Raw genomic sequence first — 25700 nt, 5'->3', positions numbered from 1 at the left:
TGAAATTCAATCCATCTGAAACCCCATGTAGTCAACAGATCAATATTCAATTACCTCATACTGACAAACGTCGCAGCCGGGCAGAGGGCTCAAAGCTTGAATCTGCTGCACGATCTTGGTGCTGATTTTGGCACAAGGTGACCCAAAGAGCCTGTAGGGGAAGAGAAACGACACAGTTCAGACCCATTCAAGCTTTAAACATGAATTAGAAACATTCAAATCCTCCCGATTCAGAAATCCTCCACTCACCACAATGTTCTGCAGAAGGCGTGGTACACAGAGGGAGCCGGAGAGGCAGGGGCCGCAGCCAAGGAGCCAAACAGTCCTGCAAAGAGAGCAGAGGCCAGCAGCAGAGTCTTCATGGTCATGACTGGAGCAGGTTTCCTTCAGCGGTGCAGAGAGTGGTCTGAGTGGTCTGACTGGTCTGAGTGTTGAGTCCCCCCATGAGCCCATTTATACAAGACACCAGACTCGTCATGAGGGCCAGCGATGAAATTGATTTGGTCAGGGTTATAACTTGGTGGTCTTGTGGTGATTGTCTGACAGCGATGTTATAGAATTGGACAGATATTCACTAAAATCACAATTTGGGTTATTTGCTTTTATATGTGTGTCCAGGAAGGACTCAACATTCCCAGAATAAGAAAGTATAATGAGTGATAACATTTTGTGGAAGTGAAATCTCTTGTCTTTTGTAATAAGTGGCTTTTTTATATTAAAAAGTCAGTTCACCGATAGTAGAGAACTGCAGGGATTCAAGGAGACAGGTTGGAGAGAGGAGATGCAAACATCTCATGAAGGGCAAATTATTACAAATTACAAAAAGAAACAAACAAACAAACAAAGGGAAATATATTGAAAACCTCAATATTTTTCATCACAGTATCTTCTCGTTTTGTTTCCATGTTCATTTCAGTTATTTGTCTTTTTAAAAATGTGGGTGAACAAGCCCTTTAACAGACGTTTGCTCCTCTTCTCTTGAATCTATCACTTTGAACTCAACAAAAGAACAATTAGTCAACTGACTCGTGCATGACCATGAAGAATTACATGCTTTCATGCTCATCCTGTCTTTACCATGTGGTCCCTGTGACCAACAGGCATCATCAGTATCTGCTTACAGATACAGACAAACATGCACATGATGGTACAGAGTATACAGAATGTACATGTTAGAAATATCTTGTGATCCGGAGCAGTCAGTGTGACCACTGCTTCTTCTGTAGAAAAGAAGTACAACTAAACTTTTAAATTTCAATGTTGTGTAGAAGTTAGGGACCGGACCTATGGACTGGCAGATATAGGGATGGTAGTTTGTATTTAAAACAAAAAGCATATCAAGAATATAATATATTTATATATAGTATACATATATATGATGTCATTTTATATGGTATACAGAGAATCACACTGCTCAGCCTCCCTGGGAGTGTGGAATCTAATGGCGTAAGGATGAGAGACGCTATATATTAACTCATGAGCTCAGTAAAAAGCAACTGAGATCCCAGGTTTCTGTTTAAAGTGTGTTTTCTGCTATGAGGTCTGACTGAACAGTGGAGGTGGATCAGATGAGCGGTTGTGGAGACAGACACAGATTTTTTGGACTTATTTATAGGATAAATGAGTCCTACCTGAAATTAAACACGCATCATTTAGAACAGGGAAAATTCCTTCATTTTGACTGCTAATTATGACGCACAACAAATTACATAAATGGACCTTAAACATGCAGTGAAGACTATTTACACTTTGTCTCTGAATGCCTCTACAATCTAACGGAGGATTTCTTTTTCATAGCAGTGTTCCTGAAAAAAGTACGTAAATAATCAGAAAAAACTAATAAAAACTTGTGTGTTGTATATAGAACTTCTCGGTTATGTCTTCATCTAAAGGTATTTTCCTTCTATAGCACTTCTAGATATTTACCATGACCTGCAGGACTGATCCAGTACATAAAGATGCATCACATGTCTCCACTTCCTCCCATTGTTCAAAAAGGAATCTGAAGACAGAGGTGTTCGTTGTTTCAGGCTCAGTCTTATAGGACATAAGGATTTATCTCTAGTTTCCTCAGATAAACATGTGACATTTCTTGTCTTTCTAAACACAACATATTGACCTCAAAGCTTTGCTGTGTAAAATGTAGGTAAAAAGTATCTATTGGCAGAAATTTAACACAAAATAATCCTAGTGATGTTTTCACTAGTGTGTTTCATCTAAATTGTACAAATTGTTGTTTTCTTTACCCTCGAATTGGCGCTTTATATTTAAATACTTTATGCTGCCATGTTTTTTTACAGTAGCCCGGACTGGACAAACACCTTTTGAGTTTATTTTTCATGTTTGGAAGGGGAGGGGGAGGTGAGGGGTATTCAGCTGCAACATGCAACTTCACCACTAGATGTCACTAAATTCTACACACTGAACCTTACATTTTGGGGGTCTTTGTTATTGTGACCCTGCTCGAGGAAATTTGCCTTCCCTCATTCTTTGCTCTATCTCATGCAAACCGAGTGTTTTCAGGGAACATGTGTGTGAGAACATGATACAGGACACTTTCATTATGCACTTGTTTTATTTACAACACACAGCATTTTCTTTATCCATGGATCATGATGGATTAAAAACAAAACTCTCCCAAGCAGACAGTATTACACTCTGTGTTTATGTACATCTCATGTTCACTTCTCAGACACGATGCCTCGCAGTGCACGCGCCACGTGTCCGTGTATAAGATCTCAACTGCAAAATCACTCCTCATTCTTCTGCACCCTTGCCTCTCATGGTGTATCGACCGCGGTCTAATCAGCCCCATCTACTTCCTTTAACGACACTCCAGATTAGCCCTAATGCTTAGCAGCATGAATCAAGGCAAACACAGAAAGCACTGAAGAGTCTGGAGATGAAGGGAGGACGGGGGTCGGAGCATCGAGACATCACACTTACACTTAAGTCCACATTTAAAACGCCGCAAGTGGATTTAAGTATCAAAAGGACCAATGTAAATGTGATTTACCTCTCAGTGATGGAAATAAACATTCACACCAGATGAACTGTTTGTTGAGGCGGTAACAGAAGGAGGAGGATTACTCTGTAGCAGTGAGGGGAAAGAAATCGTTGCATTTCAAACAAACTTTATTGACGGCTTCTTGAGATCTGAAGTGCTGAGCACGGAGGAATAAATACAGCAATAAATACAGTACGGACTCGCCTCGCTGGCCGTCTCTAACTCACACTCGATGGAGCCATGAGACCCCTGGACCATAAACACACAAACCTACATAAGACGTCACACATGACACTGAGCCAAAGGTTTTGTGTTTCCACCGTAGATTACAGCGCTCATGGGTCCGACTGATATGCACAGCATTTCAGCACCTTCCTTTTTAAATGTTTACTTCCCTTTGAGAAACGCCTGAAGATCGAATGGGGGGGGGCAGACGGGAAGCTAGTAATATGTCATGGTTGGTAAAAGATGACAGGCTGGGATCTGTCAGAGCGTCCAGCAGGAACGCTGTCACTTTATTTAACCACAGGGAGAAAGACTGAATAGTACAATAACATCCCAATGATCCGTCAGTGTGACATCTTAGTTTAACAATGACATGCATTGCCTTTTTTTTTTTTTACTTTTTAGCTTTCTTCACCTAATAAATGATGATGAGAGAAAACAACATTGATGACTTCAAACCACTGATTCGGGTTTAGTCCCTTTTTTTTTGATAAAGTAAACATTTAAAAACTCAGATTTCTTCTCTGATATGTTATACGATGGCATCGCCTTAAAGCAACACCATGTAACTTTTTAGTTTTACCTTAAATAGCTGCTTCAAAATGACGTTTGACCTCCTCACAATAGGTAACTTGAGTGGGCAGGTATGATCTCTTGTGAGATTTGTGACTGAGAGTCGCAGCTTAAATTGCCAGAATCGGACCCTGACATTTTAAGAATAATTCCGAACTGTAGATCCGTTAAAAAGACTTAGAATTAATTAAAAACCAGCATTTATCTCCAATAATCAGCAAGGATTTTTTTTTTTAAATATCAAGTAATCTAAACAGAGTTTGGTGTATTTGTTACGGCGGCAGCTCCTCAGGTTCGGCATCATGGGTAATATCCACCATTAACTGGACTTCGCACTTTGTTTTTTCTCTACATGAAAACCACTTACTCACTCCCAACATAAGTTATCACCACATATGGCTGTAGAGGGCGCTGTTGCTCAGTCAAAAGTTACTTAGCGTTGCTTTAATCTCAACGGAAGCTTGCGTCAGATGTCCTGCCGCTGATGTCCGGTGACCATTTTCAAGTAAAAGAGAAACCAAAAAAAACATGGAGCACAGATATAAAACAAATCAAGTCATGAACTCTCACAGACACGTTATCTGGGGGGAAAGAAAACTCTCGTTAAATGTACCGTAGGCAACCAAAGGCAATAACCACACAATAAGTTTCATGGCGATCCAGGCTGTGCGCTGCGTTTATCATAGATTACATGGGGAGGAAAAACAGCTTCTGCTCAGTTTAGCTCCATCTCACCTCAGATATAAAATCTACCATGTTGTCTTTCATTCTTACCTGATAAATTGCTGCGTTAACATATACTGTATGTATGATATATATGCGTAACGTCATATAACATGATATATATGGGTGAAATCAAAAAAAGATTTTGCTAGTTTTGTCTAATATCAGCAATGTTAGAGTAGTTCTATAGATATTTATTAGTAATTCATTAATGTAACATAAGTGTAGTTTTAGTATGGTGGTTATTTGCAATTACAGTGCATAAAATACCCTGGTCCAATTATTGATCATGCCACCAAAACCAGTTTTAGGTTTTTCTTTACACCCAGAATTAATTTTTTTATTAATACTGATTAATTCATCTTATTGTACAGACTTTTTTTCTTTTTTGTCTTTTTTACAATAATTATTTTTGCTTTATAGTTCCTCAAAAACTATAGATATTTGTTCAAACTCGGTGAAAAGATGGAGCAACTGAGCAAAAGCACTGGCTGCTGTTGACTAGATATGCAGAGAGGATTTTCTTCTATTATTCAAAAACAGGAAAAAACATGGGCACGCGTCGTTTTTTTTCTCTCTCTCCTTTTCCTTTCCTCCTCTTCCTCCCTTTGTCCTGTGCGGTGTGAAGAATCATGTAAATTTACAAAACCTTTTGCACGGAAATGGAAAACCAAACAAAATATGGATCGGTGAAGCTGCTTAAGATGCACGGACTGAAACATTGTTTGGAGTATTAGCGTCCAAACGTGGCAGGAAAACAAGGGAAGCAGGATGTTGGCTGTTCAATAACTGACACCAGAGTACAGTACATATATAATGTGGGTAATTAATCTCCCTTTCTAACCTTCGCCGTCTCTCTCACACAGTATTTAACACGGCTTTCAAAAGCAATGGAGCAATCGTGGATCAAAGTGTCCTTAACCACTGGTTGTGAAGTTGCATTACGGACACTGATCAACGCCTTCATTCGCTGATTGCATTCCTGCTGCGTCGCTCGGCTCCCCCGCCACCAGAGAACCGGAGAGAGAAAGAGAAGGGGAGTTTAAGCAATCTGTGATTAAGGCAGTCTCATTAATATTGCAGAGAGGTTTTTGGCCCCTGTTTTGGAGACAGACCGCCACAACAGTCTTGAGTTCCCAGCTCTTACTAACGGCTGCTTCCCATCCCCACAGATTACAGAGCAGACGGGCGGATATGAATAGAAATGGCGAAAAAAGAAAATCGGAGCATGATGCCACAACGTTCGTTCCGTGGAGGAAAAAATATCCCATCAAAAAAACAACATCGAGCAGTAATCCTCTTTGGAAGAAAAGGTCATATTTGGTTTGTGTATCAGTCCTCCACACAATAAATAATCTTTTTACGGGGACCCTAAATTAAAAAAAAAAAAAAGCACAGCTCAGGGCGATTTAATTAAGAAATGGTAAAGTAGAAGCCGATATCTAATTTGTCCACTGAAGTTGGTGCTAGGGGCTTTTTAAGCGACGTGCAGAAACGAGGATAGACAAAGGTCCCACTTACAGGAGCTTTACTCTGTCTCACTTAATTGAGTTCATTCCAAGATACAGAAAAAAGCAGATACATACATATTAGCTGGACATAGGGGATGTGGCTCCCTCACTGTGTTCAGTTGAGTTCTGCTGATCGTTTTGCCTCCTTGCAGCCTGCAGGTTTTTTTTCCATACAAGCAATTTTTAAAATCTGCCAACATGGCAATCCTCACGTACTGCACCCTTTACAGTGCCTCCAATTACAGTACTTAGGGCTTTGAGCAATAACTTGACCTTTATCAGAGCTTCACATCCCTCCCTATGCAACAGTCGGATCCTCAGACCCACTCCTGCATGGAGCGCTTGCAGTACAGTATGTGGCGCTGCGTGCTCTTCCTCCTGAACTGGAAAACGGTGTAGAGGAGGACCATCATGCACAGTGCCAGGACGCAGGGGATGGCGATGGCCACTGCTTTCTCCGTGCCCCCCACGCTGTCCAGTTTGATGACGACGTCCACGTCGCCGCTGTCGTAGTGGCGCTCTTCTGCCGCCGGGGGGCTCCAGTCCCAGTCGGGCTCTGCGGGGAGGCCGTCGCAGCCCATGAAGTCCCTCAGGATGGACCTTGGGTAGGTGGGCTCCACGCGAAGCATCTGGTTGTTGAACTTCCAATACTCCTTCCCCTTGTAAAAGTAGGTGTACCCTGGAGAGAGGGATTATGGGATATGTTTACTTATACACATCTCACAAACAAAGACAGGAAGTGTTTGTTGATGTTTTAACCTCTGATGACTGATACGAACAAAGATTTTTTTATTGTCTTAAACATTTAATCTGGAAAACCAGAGAAATCAACCGGGCAATTACAATAGCAATTGTCAACTTCAAATTTTCCGAGTTAGCCTACATCTTCAAAGCCACATTCGAATTCAACTCGAAACAGCATCATTTATATCACGTTTTCAGCCTAAATGTCCACTGTTGTCCTCCAACTAGTTACTGCTGAAGTTCTTTTTGGGTGAACTATCTATATATAGTTTCACATGCCAAACACAACCTCTGAACTATAAGTATTTGGCAAAGAGCTTTACAAAAGATTGATCTTTTGTAAGTCACGTAATGATATTAACACAATCTCCAGTCTCACTAACTAGTTTTTAAATAAGTCCAGTGCGCACATATACCGTTGGCTTTGTCGACAAAAGCCCCCTGTGGAGAGTCAGGGATGCCCTTCCAGATGGTGATGGGTTTGGGATAACCTAGGTCCATGGTCCTCATATCCTCATTGTACCTCCAGTATCTACAATAGGAGAGACAGGGACAACGCAGCTGTCAAAACAGAGGTTCACATGTTCAACGACCCCTATCAGACAGTTAATGACAGTCAAACATTGGTGCCCTCAAAAATAGAGCCTGGCCGATGTGGAGTTTTGAGGGGACGATGCCGATACCAGTACTAGGGAGTAAACAAATTCTGATACCAATAAAAAACAAATGGCAACGATTCCTAAAATGTTGTTATCAAACCCTTATAAGAAATGTGATTTTATACTTTTTACAATATTTTTAATATTAATGTGATGCAGCAGGAAATGAATATTAAAGCTGCATATCGTCATATTATAGGAGGCAAAATGTCACACTTCGCCTCACACACATACATCTTTGCATAAAACGTCATTTCTTTATGTGAGACAAAAATCCCCTTATTCCACAAAGAGAAATCATCGTGTCCCGCTGGTCGTGATGTGCAGCAGCAGGTTGAGGGATGACAGTATCATGACCTGGCATTTTGTCAGCTTTACCCACAGGGTCCCCTGACCTCTCTGGATATGATTCATCATGACAGCTGAACAAACACGTGAGTCACACTGGCACTCCGTCAAACGTCAGGACTCAAAGACAAACAACAGATTCTCTGATGTGGCTGTTTTGGAACGACTTCGCTTCCAACTGCAGGTGAATGACTGCAACCATGAATAATTCAATACATTCACACACATTCATACAAATACTTGACAGAAAAGGACTTAAAACTCTGAAGTAACATAATCTTCACAACCACTGATTACTAGCATGTAAAGTAATAATCCAAATTAAAATGATGAGCCTGAATATGAATATAATATGTCTCCTTTAAAGAGGTAATCATTGGTTTCAAAGCAACTTGTTTTACGGATCTGCGAGGACGCCAAATTATCCAAGCCGAAATTAAAGTCTAATTATTTTGCATTACAACAGCCCACGAATCACGAAATTGTCCACTACAAACATTGCATCAGTAAACAGGGAAAGAAGGGGAAGGCACCGACAAATATACAATATTATCATATTTACCAAACCAGATTAAAATGTGCAGTGAAATGTCATTTTCTAACCCACATTCAGTTTACTGTGATAAACAAAAGACTTGAATGGTGCTCAAAGTGCTGATTACAGCTCTGCCCCAGTGCTTCACTTCATGACAGCACTAATAATCATTCCACACAGACCTGTCTCCTTTGAAGAAGTAGGTTTTGGCGACGTCCTCCCACCAGACAGCTGTCTCGATGCTCTGAGTGGGCATGCCGCTCCCGAACAGCGAGATGTCCTGAGGGTACGAAGGCTGGAGAGTTGTGTCCTTGAAGACCCAGAAACGGTTTCCTAAAATACACACAGGCAGCGTCAGGAGTCTCTGGGACAAAGACATTATCATAAAGATGACCTCAAAAATGTTTTTTTTTGCAAATGCACTGCCGGCTCCCAGCTCAGTCCAACCTTCTGTGTGGGTTTTTTTTGAATATATTCACATGATTTCAAAGGTCAGATGTATCACCGTGTTTACAAAATACCTTTGCAGCAGGAAATCTATGCCGTGTTATCTATAATACAATAAACAGCCGGATGATGCTCTGAAGGCATCTCCGCCGAGACTTGTTGTTTTTCATTGAAGCTATTGTTGCCTTTAATTCAGTTTGATCACAAGTGCCTGAGGCAGAGTGAGGAGAGCTGCTGTGGTGGTGTCCTCCCAGTAAGTAGCTAGACACACACACACACACACACGTGCACATGCACATGCACGCGCACATGCACGCACAACACACAGTAAAGTCCCCCTGAGTGAATAAATAAAGCATGAGGCACTCTGATCCCACTGGGTGACAGATGTCATGTTAATCTGCCTGATGGACGGATGTCTGTACCAGACGTGTACCCGCTCTGTTATCGTAGGGAAGGAAAAAACAACCTCACAGTCACACAGTCTTTATATCGTTTTGTGAGAAAATATTACTATACGATTAAAGAGCTCACACTTTCTAATGCATTAATATTGTGGTTACACAATAAAGGATTGAATTCTATTTTTTGTGGGTGATTTGGCAGTTAGTATTCTTTGTCATTAAGGATAAGGGGTGAAAGGGTAAAAGTACTTTTTCAATTTTATTTGTAAATTTAATCTGGGAAGATGTTTATATTCAGTGTTTCGTACCAAAATGCATTGTGAGTCGGTTAAATGTGTTAAATGCATTTCATTCCACATATTACAGCCGCGTTTACTTGTTAAAGACTTGTTTGTACTTTCTTGGTGCATTGCTGTGTTTCTTGGTGCTGGCTATGGAACAACGGGATGCTGTAAAACCATTAGCACTACTCGTGGTTAAAAACTCAACATGCAAATAATTTATCTTCTTTTTATTACCTTTAAAAAATACGAATTTCCCTTCACTATTTTCATAGACGGCATCAATTTTGGGAGGCAAGCCTTTCCAGAAGGAGTTGATCTGCATGGGGTAACCAGGGACCACCGAGTTATCGCGAACCCTCCAGAACCATTGGTCCTATTCAAAAGAGGATAAGGAATCATCATCATCATTATCATCATCATCAGCAGCATTATCATCGTCTTATTCTGATAATCTCCTCTTACTTTGAACACAAAAAGCTCCTGTCGCAGGATGGCCAGGGTGTTGAAGCCTCCATCGCAGATGTTGGGTTTGGAGTTGGGGTTGGAGGGCTTGGCCCCTTGTGGGGGGCGGTGGGGTCTGGTGTGGCGGTCATGCTTGCGGGGGTCCGAGGGAGGGTGGAAGCGAGGCGGCGGGGCCGTGGGTGGGGGCCTGGTGGGCTGCGGTGCTCTGTCTGGTGGACCTAAAGAGACAACAACATAACATGTTTCATCCTCCTTCCATTAACTTCGTTCTGTCAGTTCCCGTGGAGATATTAAACCAGTTTACAGTTTTAAATAATGAACATTGTATTCATTTTATTCACTCGCTGTGCTTTTATTTTAATTAATGTGTGAAGTATTAGTATTGGTGTTTGCAGTGTGATAATAAACTTGTAACTTGGGCTCGAAACTTATTTATCACAGATGACTCTTCTGAGCTCTGTTAGCTGACTCATCGTGTTTGGAGAATGAGTATTGGCTGGCCTATTTAACAGATGACAAACGCTTCTTCAATTCAGCCTAATGTCACTGACGCAGCAGCATTTGTAATTGTGATTAAGTTGCTTCAAGGCTTCGGAATATTGGAGCAAGATAATACAGACGTGTTGTTACTGCAGAAAAGAGTTACTTCCACATAATGTCTGATGTACAGACTAAAGACAGATAGTATAAAGTATAGAGTGGACAGTTACCATAGATCTTCTGGATGCCCTGCAGGTCATCTTGAGGTAGTTTGAAGTTCTCTGTGTCCATGTACTGGTAGAAAGGAGCCATGATAGCGGTGGGGTCGTTGGAGTGCTCCAGACCGAGGGCGTGGCCCAGCTCGTGAACCGCAACCAGGAACAGGTCGTTACCTGGAGAGTGGAAGAGGACAAACATGAACAAACATGAGGCGAAGGAGAAGACTATATGTATGATGGAAACAGACGCCTGAATCCCACAATAAGGTACAGAAAATTGCACATTTCTCCAAATTTCTTTTACATTTTCCTGTGGTGCCTCATACTCCATTGAGCTCATGGCTCAATGTGCTGCAGGAATCAGAGCAAGACATGTTAATATAAAACACATGTGGAAGGAGATATGCAGGAAATCAACCTTCTCCCAGGTCTCAAGTGATCACTTGATTAGGCTATGATCCGAAATAAATCAGCAACAATTTCATAATCATTTAGCCATCAAGCAGAACATTCCAAACATGCTCTTACACATGAGAATGAATATCTTTTCTCTGGTTTAAGTCATTGTAAACTGAATAGCTAGTGGTTTGGGACTGTACTTCTTTATTTACTTTATGTGATGCCATCTTTTCAAAGTAAAACCATTAAATATGCTGCTGTCATGTAACTGGTTGATTAATCAACAAAGAAATAAATCATTTCTTGCAGCCCCGTGGTCAGGAGATAATCTGCATTGAGCTGATATGGTGCACTGTAGTATAAGTAAAGATTAGTGAAGGTATTGCCGAGCGTGAGTACTTTTTTTCTCTTTTGCTTTATAAGAGAAGATAAGCCACAGGAGCTGCAGCTCACAGAGATCAGAGGGACAAACCCTCACGTTGCCGCCCACGGCAAACAAACACACAACCATATGACCACATACGTACAGAACACGTACAAATGTTAACCCAGCACAAGCACACACACACAGTGGGTATAGTTCATCTCACATTCAAACACACACACAAATGAAAAAGAGAAAAATGTCATGGGCAGTGTCTGTGGTCAGCACTCAGCTCACAGTGTCAGCCTGATTTAGAGAGAAGTACAGCATTTACATACAGCTTCTGACTGAAGCTGTCCCGAGGAGATTGTTGCCCTTTAAAACATGATATCCACTCCCGCCAGCGGTGCTGCGCCGACCAACCACCGACCATCAGCCAGCAGCCGAAAGGTTGCACCTCCCCCTCCCCCATGTATCTGACACGACCAGCATCTTTCACCTCGCCCAAAGTGTCCCGTAAGGACTCCCAGGAGAGAGGCCGGAGCTGCCATTAACACACATGTCAACATGCAACATTTACAGTTGCACTGCTGTGAAAGTCCATTAAAGGTTGCACCGCCACATAGACGGAGGCAGGAGCTCTTCAGAATCTGCCCCAGCTCTCCACATGGATAAGCATGGGACACTGTGCGAGGAATTTAACTTGTGAGTCTGAGACAAATGACACAGGAGTGTGAGGAGAGAGGAGAGAGGAAGGGGAGCTGATGGGTGGTCAGCATGGTTACCCACAGCAAACTCTCATGGGAGAATAGAATGTAAGTGTATGGCACACACACACACACACACACACACACACACACACACACGCACACAAGCACACACACACAGACACACTGTACAATCGGCAATAAGATGCTCTGTTCTATAGATTCTACACTATGGCTACACACACATCGTATGGCTTATTTCTTCAAAAATTGGCTGCAGTGACAATGATTTTCCTGTGAGCTACATGACACATAACATAACATACAGCCGGATTGTATGTTATGTATCCATAATAACATAATACAATATAACACATAATGCAGGTAACACCACTGACGTAATATCACTATGCATATAATTCATAATAATCTAATCTGACATAACCTACTCTACCCTAATATACCTTCATTTAATACATTCATCTTAACACCACATAATTAAATGACATTATACGAGACATAACAGGATCCATAATAAGCTAACCTAATTAAACATATGACACCAATGATAACATAATATAACACAACATGACATAAACCAACATAACCCCTTATATAATAACATTACATTACATTAGACAACGGTAAACAACATAGCACAATATAATATAACACAGCATAAAATAACACAATAAAACAATATAGCATAACAGAAAACACAGTATAACATAACAGAATACAACACAATATAACATAATATAACACAACATAGGGTGAATTCTGGTCATCCGGGACATCTAAGCTTCAGTCTGTTTATTTCCTGTTCCAACTAAATCTAGTCAACAGGACCTTTACTATAGGTTAGCATGGATATCATGTGACTGACATCACATGACCTCAGGGGCGTAATGTCAATGGGATTGCACGACAAGGTCAGTGACAGGATTCTGACCAGATTAATGTTAAAGGATACAAATCCGTCATAAATAAGACAATGTTTTTTTCAGACATTTCTTAGTTGTCCCACTTTATCAAACCTGATTGATAATGTGGGACAGCCTGCGTTGGGTAATCTGGGTCAGACATTTAAATTCTCTAAATGGGGGAAATATGGATTTTGGGACTTCCTGAGGTAAAAACTAAGAAGAGACCTTTGATAGAATGTTTTACATGAATTTAAAAGTTTCTGTGTTTAGGCTATATGAATAATATAAAAAAAAATGTCATTCATTTTACTGGTCGTTTTTTCAAAATGCCTTTTAAAAATGGGTAATATTGAGCTTGACGTGCATAAACCATGTCTCCTCTGAGTATGATATTTCCATTCTTTCTTCTGGTGTGGATAGATAAGGATTAATCAAAGGCACAACATGTTGATCAAATGTATAAAACAGTTATCGCAATAAGACACAAAATCAAAATTGCTAAAAATTTCCCAGATTACCTGAATTCAACCGAAAGAAAACAACATACCGTAATAACACATATAACAGAAAACAGCATAACATAACAAAACACAACATGCCGCAACATAACATTACACAACACAACAGTAAACAACATAATATGACATAACACAACATAAAAGGAAACAACAAAACATTTCTAGTTCCTGTATCTTCTTTGTTGAATGACGGTGTTTATCTGCTCGATTCATGCAGGCCTCTTTTGAAGCGCAGCACTGAGCTACATCAAATTCACCAAAAACAGAATGGCCACAATCATGTGCCAGCAACCAGTGTCTTAAAATAGCCGGGCTTTCTATCCTGTCATCTGAAGAGCTTATTACACAGAGAGAGAGAAAAAACATTCAAATCCTGACAGATGGGCTGATGCGTCTTTACAGAACATCAAAGACATCTCTGCATTTTTGAGTTTTTTTGCTGAAACACGCTCCTACACTGCACCGTGACACCCTCCTCGTCCCTTTGCCCTCCTGCCCGGCCATCTGTTGGTTTTTATTACATGGTTAACGTCAGTCCATGTCTTGGTTTCTCGATGACGGATCAGATTTTCTGTTTCTTTATTCTTTCCGCACTCTGTCCAAACCCCCGGACTGTTTTAGTTCACTGTCAACATTCAGCATTTAATTATTTTTCTTCTTCCTCGTCTTTTTTTCCTAATCTTTATCTCCTCCTTTACATCTGTGGTTTCCGTCCCTGTTTCCTCGCTCTTTGTCACTTACTTTACACCACCACCATGTTCTCTCTCTCCCGATTCAGGGTTGAAACCAAAGCCTGTATACAACGAGGTCTGCACCCGTTTCTTCCACTTACCATCATGGTTGGGGTTCCCCAGGGTCCAGGGCTCGTCTGAGTCAAAGTGTGTGTCCCCTCCGATGCCTGGGCCGGGGAAATAGGCGTGTGCGAGGAATCCCCCCTCCCCATCGAAGGGCGAGCTGTCACCGTGAAAACCCGAAGCGAAGATGATGGTGATGTCCACGTCACGCCTGCCAGCCTCCAGGGCACTGTATGGAACGGCCTCAAAGCGTAAGGGAGTCACACCCTGCCACACGTCAAACGCCCGCCGTATGGCATCGTGAGTCTCCCGGGCGCCCACCTTTGGCGTGACATTTTTTATGCTGCAGAAAGAAAAAACTGTTAAAAACACTCAAAAATAAAAACGCCTTGCAAGCTGTAGTTTACATAATGTCCTGTAAATGGTGCGGAACATTCAAGTGAGGAGGAAGTAAAATACATACTGCGTCCACCGTGCACTTTGAGATCCCATTAATTTCAAGTGAACATTTTCTAAAATGAGGAGAACAAGTTGCACTTGACACAACTATTTCAAGCCCGGCAGCTTCCGCTGAACTTTCTAACACGGCAGTCGTTATCAGTCGCTGGCAGGCAGAGAGGAATGGGAAATCTTCTCCCTCCCTCTGCACTCATTTTCATGAATAAAGTGCAGTCAGCAGCAGCCCCGGCTCAGCACTGATTGACATTCCATTAGGAAAGGTGGCTCGTCAATTCAAATTCAGGGAGGAAGGAAGGATTTGAATAAATTGACAGTGTTATCGTCTGTTTCTGCTGTAACCTGTCAATTTGCAGCTGTGCCACAGACCCGTTTATCGGTTCTCCTCAGAACCCATTAAAAGCCGCAGCTTAATCAGGCGAGATAAGACGAGAGTTTGAATATTTCTGCTGAGATTACGGACAATTTACACTACACGATTTTCAAGCAATTTCACATTAGTTGGGAGAAAAGCCTTCAATCTTCATGCTGCACAGCTGAAATTGTTTGTTTTGTTCTATGAAAAAAGAAGAATGAATTCAAGGGGCTTGAGAAAAAAGGTTTCATTTTGCCAGCGAGCTATTTATACACCGGAGAATAAACATAGTCACAGCACACATCGGCAGAATTATGTGTTAATCTATGTGTTTCTGGATGTGTGATTGTAACTTTATTTTTGTGTGTGTGTGCCCCCACATATGTGACGTATCTGCGCAGTCTCTATGACAACACAAGGCATGGGATCCCAGGTGTTTAAAGAGGAGAGAGAGGGATACGAGAGAGAGAGAGAGAGAGAGAGAGAGAGAGAGAGAGAGAGAGAGAGAGAGAGAGAGAGAGACAGAGAGAGAGAGAGAGAGAGAGAGAGAGAGAGAGAGAGAGAGAGAGAGAGAGAGAGAGAGAGAGACAGAGAGAGAGAGAGACAGAGAGAGAGAGAGAGAGAGAGAGAGAGCCGAGCTGAGAAAATGAACACTGGCACATCTAAACCCAACAATAAGCGCAGCCAAACTCAATGGTTGCCGTGACAACTGCCTCCACTGTCTTCTCACCTGTAGGTGATGTGTGTACGCTGCCACTTCTGTCCGGTCAGCGCATACCGCCGCGACCGCGACCTCGAAGCACTTTTGAATTTGTCCGGAACTCCACAGCGAGGCTTTTGCATCCAACTTAGGGAAGACGGGAAGAGAAGAGAACTGATGTTTGCTGTGTAAAAGTTGGAGGGTAAACATCATCACGAGACAACAAACAGCACTGAGAGATACTGAGTAGTTCTCTGCCTGACAGGTACCAGATAATCACAGGTGTTGTGCAAAATACTGCTAAACTACCAAGTAGCATCTCATTCATTCCACATCAGACACGCACAGTACAGAGGAGAAACGTGAATTCTCACCTCAGCGTGATATCACTGCATCATCATGAAAAATGAGAAAGAGAATAAGAAGGAGAAGTGTTAGAAACCTTCACCCGAGGTTGTTTCAGGCGAGGTGATGGGGGGTGAAATGAACATCTCTGTTTCTGCTCGTCACTAATTCACTGAAATATTGATGGATATTGCTTCTGCATTTTAGATGAACGAGTGGAGCATTTGCATTAATGTAACATCAGCGGCCTGGTGGAAGTGCATGTGCATCTCAGCTTGTGTTTTGTACATGCACGACCATGGCACGTGTGTGTGTGTGTGTGTGTGTGTGTGTGTGTGTGTGTGTGTGTGTGTGTGTGTGTGTGTGTGTGTGTGTGTGTGTGTGTGTGTGTGTGTACTCACTCCTTGGTTTTCTCATCCAGTGTCCCTGTGACATTGAGACCATAGACACGCTGCATGGCAGCGATGGCTGAGTGCAAGGTTTGTGCCGAGCGCAGGACAGACATTCCCGGTTCTGTGCGGGAAAGGTAGCCATACCTCTGTAGCCATCCCTAGTGGAGGGAAGAAGGGAAAGGATTAGGGCCTTTATACTGTGGCTATTTTAAGACTTTAAAAGGATATAAAAGAAAATCTTCACCTTCTTATTATTAGCTGCAGATATGATCTTGAATCTCCATCATTTTGTGTTTTCATAAGCTTTGGTCCCACATGTAACCATTTCAGTAGATTCTAATAACCGTGCTTAGTGCTGGGTGGCAAACACACACCACAGATCTTCCTCCTCCACAGGGGTACCTTGCTCAAGGGCACCACAACCATAGCTGTGTAATGAGGACAAAGTATTGTTTGTTACTTTGCCTCCCTTCTCCAATAAGTGGTGAATCCAGGGTGGCTGGCAAGATTCCAGCCACAAACCTGCTTCTTTAACCTCTAGTCCTCTGCCAATCCCAGAATGAAAATCAATATGAGTATATGGCAATGCATAATTCATACTGCAGCTCACAAGAGGCTGTGAGGTGTCAAACCATCGCTACAATACTTTTTCATTATTACAAGAACCGAGACAGAGATTCTCTTTGTAGAAATTGCATGTGAATAGTCTGTTGTTTGCTGGAATCATCTATCCTGCAGCGCTCCAGGTTTAAATTAGATTTGCATTTGAATCCCTCCGAGTGACCTTAGTCAGAGTTTGTGTCTTGCGGCTGCCGGTCAGTGGACATGTGCAGGACTCAGGGCCCTGCCTCCTCGTGCCCTCCAAAGCCAGAGTGCAGCTTGGTGCTGAGGCGAGGGGGTGAGACGGAGTGCCGTCCGTGGGTCACTGCCAGCACTCGATCCTGATGCTGAGGGGCCACAAGGTGCCAACGCTTCCGCGCAGCTGTGCACATGCCAAGCAGCTGCCTCCCCATCACACTACTATGAGAGATGCTCCAGCTAATCTGACTAGCTGTCTCCTCTGTCCATCCCTCCCCCCTTCTGCCTCTTCCTCTCTTTCTGCTGAGCTAAACGCCTTGTTTACTCCGTCCTTTTTTCCTCTCTATCGTGTGGGTGTGTGTTTCCTGTTTCTTGTTCAAAGAGAGAGGTAGATTTCTGCGAGCCGGAAAATTAAATAATGATGCATATGTGTGTGTGTGTGTGTGTGTGTCTATGTGTGTTTGGGATTGTCGGCCTCAGCATTTAATTTCGTCAAACTGGTGGGAGGGGAGCCTGTGAGGGTGGATTCAACTAATAAGGTGCACAAAAACAGAAAATCCTATTATGCAACTTGTCTGTGTCAATGCTTAATCTCCTCCAACACTATGATGCTGCCACAGCATGTCAGACTTGATGCTGGCCTGTCACTAAACTATGTCGAGCCACGGCTGCACAATGTTGTATTATACACACCGAGGGTCTATTTTATCCCAAATGTGCAGCTGGATCTCAGCTCAGCTCCTGCACCGCAGTGTAATAACCTCAGATGAGCATCCTTCTGTTCCATCGCACCCTACATATGAGGAATGCTCGTTATTTTCTCGGTGAGCTCGTCCTGATGGGCTCACCGTGTCTCCATGTTGTGCTTTAGGGCGATTGTGCCCACGGATTAGACGTGGAGAGGCCGTGTGTCTGTGTCTGTGTGTGTGCGTGTGTGTGTGTGTTTTTCTCGCTCGGGCAGATGATGTGCAGGAGATGGAGCTCGGTCATTTGTGATGGAGCATGGGAGGGAAGGGAAGGCCATTTATCTTACCTCAACGCTGAAGTGATGATCCTCCTCTCCGGACACGGCGCACGAAATCCAAAGCGAGGAAAGCAAGCAGAATGCTGCCGCGTAAAAGCAATCCGATGGTTTTCTTTTACTGGAGGATACTAAGGTCATAATGACCCGTTTTTCCCGAGTGTTTATGAGGAGAAGCCGCCCGTCTGCTCTTGGCTCTTGTGTCAAACGGAAACCATCGGGCGAGCTGTCAAGGCAGATTCAGACGGAATAAAAAGAGAAGCACCGCGCGTTTTGTTTTTCGCTCCAAAGAAATAAATCCCGACGGCGGCGAGGAAATGTTCCGATGTCAAGCAGAGATAACGCGGCACGTTAGACGCGCTGGCCTCGCCATCCTTATTTACATCAGGGGCTACATCCATCCAGCGGCATCAATGGCCATGTACAGTACCCAGTCTGCGCAACATAGAGGCTCCCTCCCGACTCCACCACGCCTGCGCTTTGATTCCTCTCACAGCGCAGCATCCCGAGCGCCGCCGTGCACCGTGCGCGAGAGATGGAGCAGCGTCGTCCTCCAGAGCTGCTGCCTGTGCACGTTTGACTTTTGCTCTGCAAAGCCCGCGGCTCTGTGGAAATGTGAAGCCGCACATGCACGGTCAGATAGAATGACCTGAAATTCCCAGAATAGTAAACAAAGGCCCGATGGGGCCCCAGATAATGGCCGGATGCAGCCTGCAGTCATGTGCTGATGGAGATATGAGATAATATATGAGAAATAAATGATTAGGTGCAATAAATAAATATAACGTGCACAACAATCACAATCAGGAAACATAGGGATGTGGGACACTTCAGGCAATGATGCTGCACTTTTTGCCTTTTTGTGGCCCACTTGTAAAATAACTCGGAAAAATGTGGCCCAAATATCCCAAAACAAATGTGGGCCTATTGTGGCAAACATGCAGTGCTCTATAGGCAAGGTGTAGCCCACCTTTGGCACCTTTGGCTGACATGTGGTTGTCCTATGGCTTACCTGTGGCCCAGCTCTGGCCAACAGGAGCAGAAGGCCCAAGTACCATCATTCTATTCGGTGTGTGTGGGGCGGATTACTGTGTTTTGATGTTGGTCCAAATCTGGGCCCAAACAATTCTGTTTCTGCACAATCACTAATATCATGATGTGGCATTGTCGCTGTTTGTGTCTCCTGATCTTTTGGTTTTAGGTTAATTAGTGATCTGTTTATTTATTCTATATTTTAAGGTGTCCTTGGACATGTAGAGAGGTGACGTAAAATAAAATGTATTATTCTTATAATTACATCGGTGCATAAGAATGGGATTCATCTAATCATGTCTATGTTGTCCTGTAATATTTCTGTGGCCAACACACACGGCCTGACACCTTCCCAAGACATTTGGAGCTCTCTCATCTCCTCATAGTCCCAGATTCAGGCTGCTGACAACAACATGCCTGGAGGAAACTAAGCCACAAGATGGCGCTGTTTCACTGAGGAGAAGTGGCCGCCAGCTATTTGCTCGCAAGCCCCTGAGGACACAGCAGATCCACCCCACATGCACTAATGAGCTGAGGAATTGATCCGAGTTGGATTTAGTGTGACAGGCAGAAAGGAGCATATGGAGAGAGGTGAAGGTGACGCTCGGCACAGCATCCATAACACACCTCCTCTTTTAATGTTTACATATGGTCGTGGATTCAGGGCAGAGAGGATTGGGTGATTTGTCCTCCGGCGTGTGTCCTCAGGGTGCAGCTGGGTGAAATACATCAGGAATAGATGGTATAGATAAGCGATAAATAACAAAGGGACATTCTCCATCCATCCTTCCATTTTTAAACCATTTATCCGTTCACTGTGAGGAGGCATAAAGGAAACTGTGTGAGGGGTAGTCTCGGTGAGATTTGACTTGTCCAGTGGGTCCTGGGTCCATCCTGTGGTTCTCTGTCAGTGGACAAGCAGCCATCTCTAATGTCTCCTCCAGGGGCAGTGACTCATGAGTCTGAAGCTTAAATCCAAGGCCCCCTGCAGAGAATTCTACATTGTAGCTGATTACATCCATGATTTCATTCAATCAGCCGCTTGTAGGAGAGACATCTGGAATAAATATCATCGGCTAAACTGACAGATTAGTGGTTTTGTAGTTTCTCCTTCTCATCACTGATTTGAATGAAAGCGGGCCCCCCCTTTTAAAGGAAGAGAACAATGGCTCAAGCTTTGGGAATGCAGACTTTCGACCTGGCTGTAGCACAGTCATCACCAAACCACCAGAGGGGAACACCAGTAATCGAAACAACCAAATGACTGCATTGATGAGCCGAAACTTTGCTCTGACAACATCAAGCTGAAGTCTCCTGGTGAAGGATTGAACATAAGAAAAGGTGCGCACTTAAATCTTTGTCCACAGACCAAATAGCTACACCTACTGGACCGACAAAACAGAATCAATAATGTTTCTTTAAAAACCCAGAAACAGTCAAGGAGAGTCAATAGTTCAAAGTAAAAAGAGAACATTTTGAGGCACTTGATTTTCTACTATTTCATATTTCTACTCCACTACAATCCCGATGCTACCTGGCTGATTTGAACCAAGAACCTTCTTGCAGTGAGGTGACAGTGATATCAACACTGTGCTGCTGTTTTTTATTACATTTGATTAAAATGTTCACTCTTTCATTGATGTTTTCTCTTATTAGTTTATTTTGGCTCTTATAAAGAACTCCCTCCCCTTGATGTGCCCAACATAATTGAACATAATTGTTATTGAATGAATGGCAGCAACCTTATACCTTGGAAATGTGAACACACAGAAATCACCCACATTACTCATAACTGTGAGCAAGGTGTTTTTATGTTTTGAAACAGGATGCGACTGGTTGAGGAGTTGAGACAGGGATTCCTATTCAAACAGGTTCATTCATTTACTTTCGAGGTGTTTACTGTGTAACTCATCGGGGCTTCCATGGAGACCACATGCTCCGGCAAGTGAACGTGGATCGGAGCCAAAGACCGAAGGCCTCATCAGGAAACGGCAAAACAGAGAAGTGTGAGACACATGCACACATTTAATCGCTCTCCCAGGGAAGAGAAAACAAAGTGTGCATGTGAAGAATTACAAAACAACAACCAGCTCCTGCATTCAAATATTTGCCGTTATTATTTCAGTTGAGCTTTAGGAAATTTTCCTTTCGTGGGGCAGATGGTGAGATACAGTATAATCTCACTGGCTTCTCTAATTAAACCTAATTAATTGGTACTTGACAGTTTGTTCTGAATGCCTGAGGCTTTTCAACTATACCACTGAAAACAGGATTTACAAAGCTATTAATAAAGCTCTCATGGATTCAGTCACATCTAATCTAGGTCTGATATTATATGCCAGCGACATGGCGGCTCTGACAGCCTAAAATAGTGCAGAGATTCACAGGGAGCAGTGGTGGAACAAAACTGAAGTTAAATACAGAATTTAACTCTATTTAAATTGAACAGAATGTTCAAATACACTTTAGAGTTCAACTACTTAAAATAGTTTCAGCTAGAGGCTTCGTTCGAGCTTTAGCCAATACTCATATCTTTATCTTGATTTTGATTCATCGATGTTTAAGTTGTAGCATTATTTTTTCATTATTATTATTATTATGTTTGTAATGTTTTTATATAACATATAAATATAATAGAAATATACTTTATTTCTATTACATGTTTTTGTCAAAAAACATTGAATCCTCATGTTTGAGAAGCTGCTATATTCGGCCTGTTTTCTTAAATAATTACAATATTTGTAAGTGTATACAAGTGTTTCAGCTCCACTAAACACCTTCACTGGTGTTGTTTTTGGCAAATTCATTCTCGGGGAAAAACCCAACTGGTGTGATGTCTGTTTGGGTGGAAGCAGCAGATGCTGTGCCTTCCAGTCACCGGTTATCCAATATGATCCCATCCCGTTTCCTCTCTGCTATATGGACGCTCCATATGCAGTGCATGACGGGGAGATAATAATGACAGGGCTGATGGTGGGGGTGGGGGTCGGTGCGTGCCGGTGTTGCTCGGTCCATCTGGGCTCTGTCATGCAGATCAGACTTCAGCCCTTCAGGATAACAACTCATCTCCCCTCACGTTCACACAACCTTTACGCCTCACTGAGCCACCTAATAAGACTCCTCGTGCGTCCACTGGTTCATCAAGCGGTCTTAGAAGTTGTGTCTTATATTGCTTGGCTTTACTCGACAGAATGTATACGTCTCAAATATGTGCTGCATTTATGGCAACATACTAATTGGATCCATAATTATTACAGGCAACTGTGGCTCAGGACGTAGAGACAAAAGGTCGGCGGTTCGATCCCAGCCTCCTCCATTCCGTGTGTTGAAGTGTCCTTGGGGAAGACAAGTGAGCATTATATAAATACAGACCATTTACCATCATCTCTGAAGATGAAACGTGTGAGAATGGATGCGTTGTGTATTTTCTTTGCCAGCCAGCAGCTGTCATCTCTCCTCTCGCTCCTTCACACACTTTCTTCCTCCCTCTCTCTCTGCTTCTTTCTTTTCCTTTTCTTATCCTCTCTCTTTTGAATTCCCAGTGGCCCGGCCATTATTCTGTGTTTGTTTAGCGTTTGTGCTTGGCTGACAGACAGCGGCGGTGTAAGGCTCTCTCTGCTAAACGCTCAGAGTCTCAGGACAGCAACGGGTGGTGTTATGAAACCCTGAGGCAACCGGGACATGTCTCTGTTTCACTGTGGAACATTTCATAATGCAGACGTTGGCCAGTGGTGTAGAAATCGGTCGCTGGTGAGAAGCCAGAGCGACTTCTTTCTGTTTCAGCCTTTAATGAGCCTCCATGTGGTTCAGAGTGCGGTAAACTTAGGTTTCAACACATTTCAAACCAACCCCTGAGTGGAATTCAAACACATGACCCTGAGGTGAAGCTGAAATCGGCTTTCCACTGAAATTAAAGCTGCGTCATTTGACCACTCGTGATTCTCTTTATGAGAATTGGACGATTTGAAAGTGGGGAACCTCGCGTCGGAAATAACGTTCTTACTTAATGGGGCTGCATCACTTAACCCCCCTGACGCACTTAAAGGGATAGTACACCCAAAAATAAAAATTAACTCATTATCTACTCCCACTATGCCTTTTGGAGTTTCATGGTTAAACAGCGTTGCAGCCAAATCCAATACAATTGAAGTAACTTGCCACCACAACAGGATTTGGCTGCAGCGCTGTTTACCCCTGAAACTCCAAAAGTGTTTTGTGGACCCAGACACTTCACCCACCACCTCCATCGGCATAGCGGTGAGTAGATAATGAGTGAATTTTCATTTTTGGGTGAACTATCCCTTTAAATAACAGAGGGCGAGTTCCCCAGTGACAGTTGCATCACATCCACAGCACACTGGAACTATCGTGCTGATGTGCTTTCTCATGTGAAATGTTAGCCCCACATTAGGCAATTTCTCCTCAAAGAGAACGCTCATAATTTCGCCCCAACACAATATCCCCTTCCTCCGACAGAACAACCGAAGACGATTTGCTGAGCCATTAAGCCGCGGTAATGAAATAAACACCAGTGTGAAAAATGATTTCTATCACTCCTGTCCCCATAGAGTCTGATCTGTGCACAACAACAAACACATTTAAGCAGCTTGACATCCAATTAGACTCGGCTGAGATCAGAGGCACACTCCGTCAACGGTCTAGACGTATTGTCCATTCAACCCCTGTATGACACTGATACCAGGGTTGTCTTCCATATGCACCCACATCAACATTTAACCAACAGAGAAGACACTAGGTTGTCTCTGCTTTTATTGGGACAAATTCAATGAAACCCTTAAAAAGTTATTTCCACATCTACAAGAGCTCTCATCATTCTCCTCTAGCTCACGGGACACTTACATCAGATTGAGGGTAAAAGAAAGATAATGCTCAAGATTGCTAGGTTTGATCAAATTTGATCTCAGATCATTTGTGATGATTCCGCCCCCAAATTAAACCTTTCAGGGCAGTTTATTCAGGCTGTGGCCAAAGTGACAACTCATCACCAAGCAGAAATGTCATTATTAATAACAATAGTATTGACTTTGTTCCATTTAAGTTTGTCAGGTCCCGGGGTTCTGGGATTGTGCACGTTCACGTATTTGAGTGGCTCACGGGGAGAGCTAAATAGAATGGAGCCATTAAGTTTAAAATGCAGCCAACTTTTCTTGGCAAAAACTATTTTTTAAAGGCAAAAAGAGAAGCATCTGTTAAACCGATTTGATCAAACTTTCTGATTACAGGAAAGGTGTCTTCTTACTCACAAAAATCTGCCTAAAGAATCCAGTATAGATCCAGTAAGTCAGCAGCCAACTTAGAAATACAGTATATCAGTAGTAGAAGTAAACAAAGGAAGTTTAACACATTAGAATCTACCTCCGATTTGTAAAATGTTTGTCATTCTCTGCCTTTAAAGAGGAGAGTAAAGGAGTAAGAATAAAAAATCTTCACATGACATTAATCGTGATAATAATCTGTATTGACTGATATATCTTGCATGTCTTGGTTATTAGGTGTTTCTGCTTTTTTAAACTTCTGTTCCTGTACCTGATGTGTGTCACACAATATCACGCATCTCAGCACGAACAATTAATAAACTTAGTTCTGCATTTCTCTGCAAAACTGAGAGCAACTGGTTTGGGAAACTTTCTAAACTTTACTGTCCAGTTGGCCTAATGCAGGCATTAATAGAAAGTATATGTTTTGTTGGTGTATGACACATTAGAGAATACAGTACAGTATAAGAAGAAACTACATTAACTGTAATAAAATTTGCGAAAGAATACAAAGTACTGTATAGAGACAGGAATTTGAATTGCATAAAAGTTGATGTGTGTGTGGCAATTAAAAGCTTGATATTAAATTCTTAATATAAAGTTTAGGGTGCCTGCTCGGCTCATTGAGTCCCTAATACAAACTTTATTAATTATAACAGTTTCCTGAAAAACATACATTTATACAACAGTGTATATTATGATTTTCCTCCTTTGTTGCTATTGAGCTTCATTATTATTATTATTATTATTAGTAGTAGTAGTACTAGTAGTAATAGTATTAGCAGTAGTAGACTTGGTAATATCTTGTTAATTGTCCAATTTAATACAAACGTGTCTCCTTTGTTGCTATTGAGCTGCAAAATAATAATAATAATTGATATTTTGATTGTTATTATTAATTGTATTATTATTAATACCTATACTATGGTGTTTTGTTCTCCCTCTACCTGTGCGCTGTCCTCCCTCCTGCTGACGTCAGAGCAGCAGCAGTGGGAGC

At 42.4% G+C, this 25700-nt stretch overlaps 1 protein-coding gene across 2 annotated transcripts; it reads right to left on the bottom strand.

The window, feature by feature from the left end:
* Positions 1–2556: 2556 nt before the first annotated feature.
* mmp16b (matrix metallopeptidase 16b (membrane-inserted)) lies at positions 2557–18990 on the bottom strand. Of its 2 annotated transcripts, none has more exons than XM_035169254.2 (11): positions 18408–18990; positions 16586–16734; positions 16214–16228; positions 15870–15986; positions 14367–14671; positions 10633–10794; positions 9923–10140; positions 9695–9833; positions 8508–8658; positions 7194–7315; positions 2557–6718 (listed from the first exon to the last, which is right to left on the bottom strand). In XM_035169254.2, the coding sequence occupies exons 1-11, from the start codon at positions 18534–18536 to the stop codon at positions 6357–6359; spliced, it is 1869 nt and encodes a 622-aa protein (XP_035025145.1). In that variant the 5' UTR covers positions 18537–18990; the 3' UTR covers positions 2557–6356. The 2 variants fall into 2 exon arrangements, with proteins under 2 accessions (XP_035025145.1, XP_035025146.1); XM_035169255.2 differs by having other exon boundaries at positions 7200–7315.
* Between the last annotated feature and the right edge of the window lie 6710 nt (positions 18991–25700).

This window comes from Hippoglossus stenolepis, chromosome 11 (genome assembly GCF_022539355.2).
Source record: "Hippoglossus stenolepis isolate QCI-W04-F060 chromosome 11, HSTE1.2, whole genome shotgun sequence".
NCBI lineage: Eukaryota > Metazoa > Chordata > Actinopteri > Pleuronectiformes > Pleuronectidae > Hippoglossus > Hippoglossus stenolepis.
Note: the sequence above shows the minus strand (reverse complement) of the source record. Positions and strands in the feature narration are given on the sequence as shown.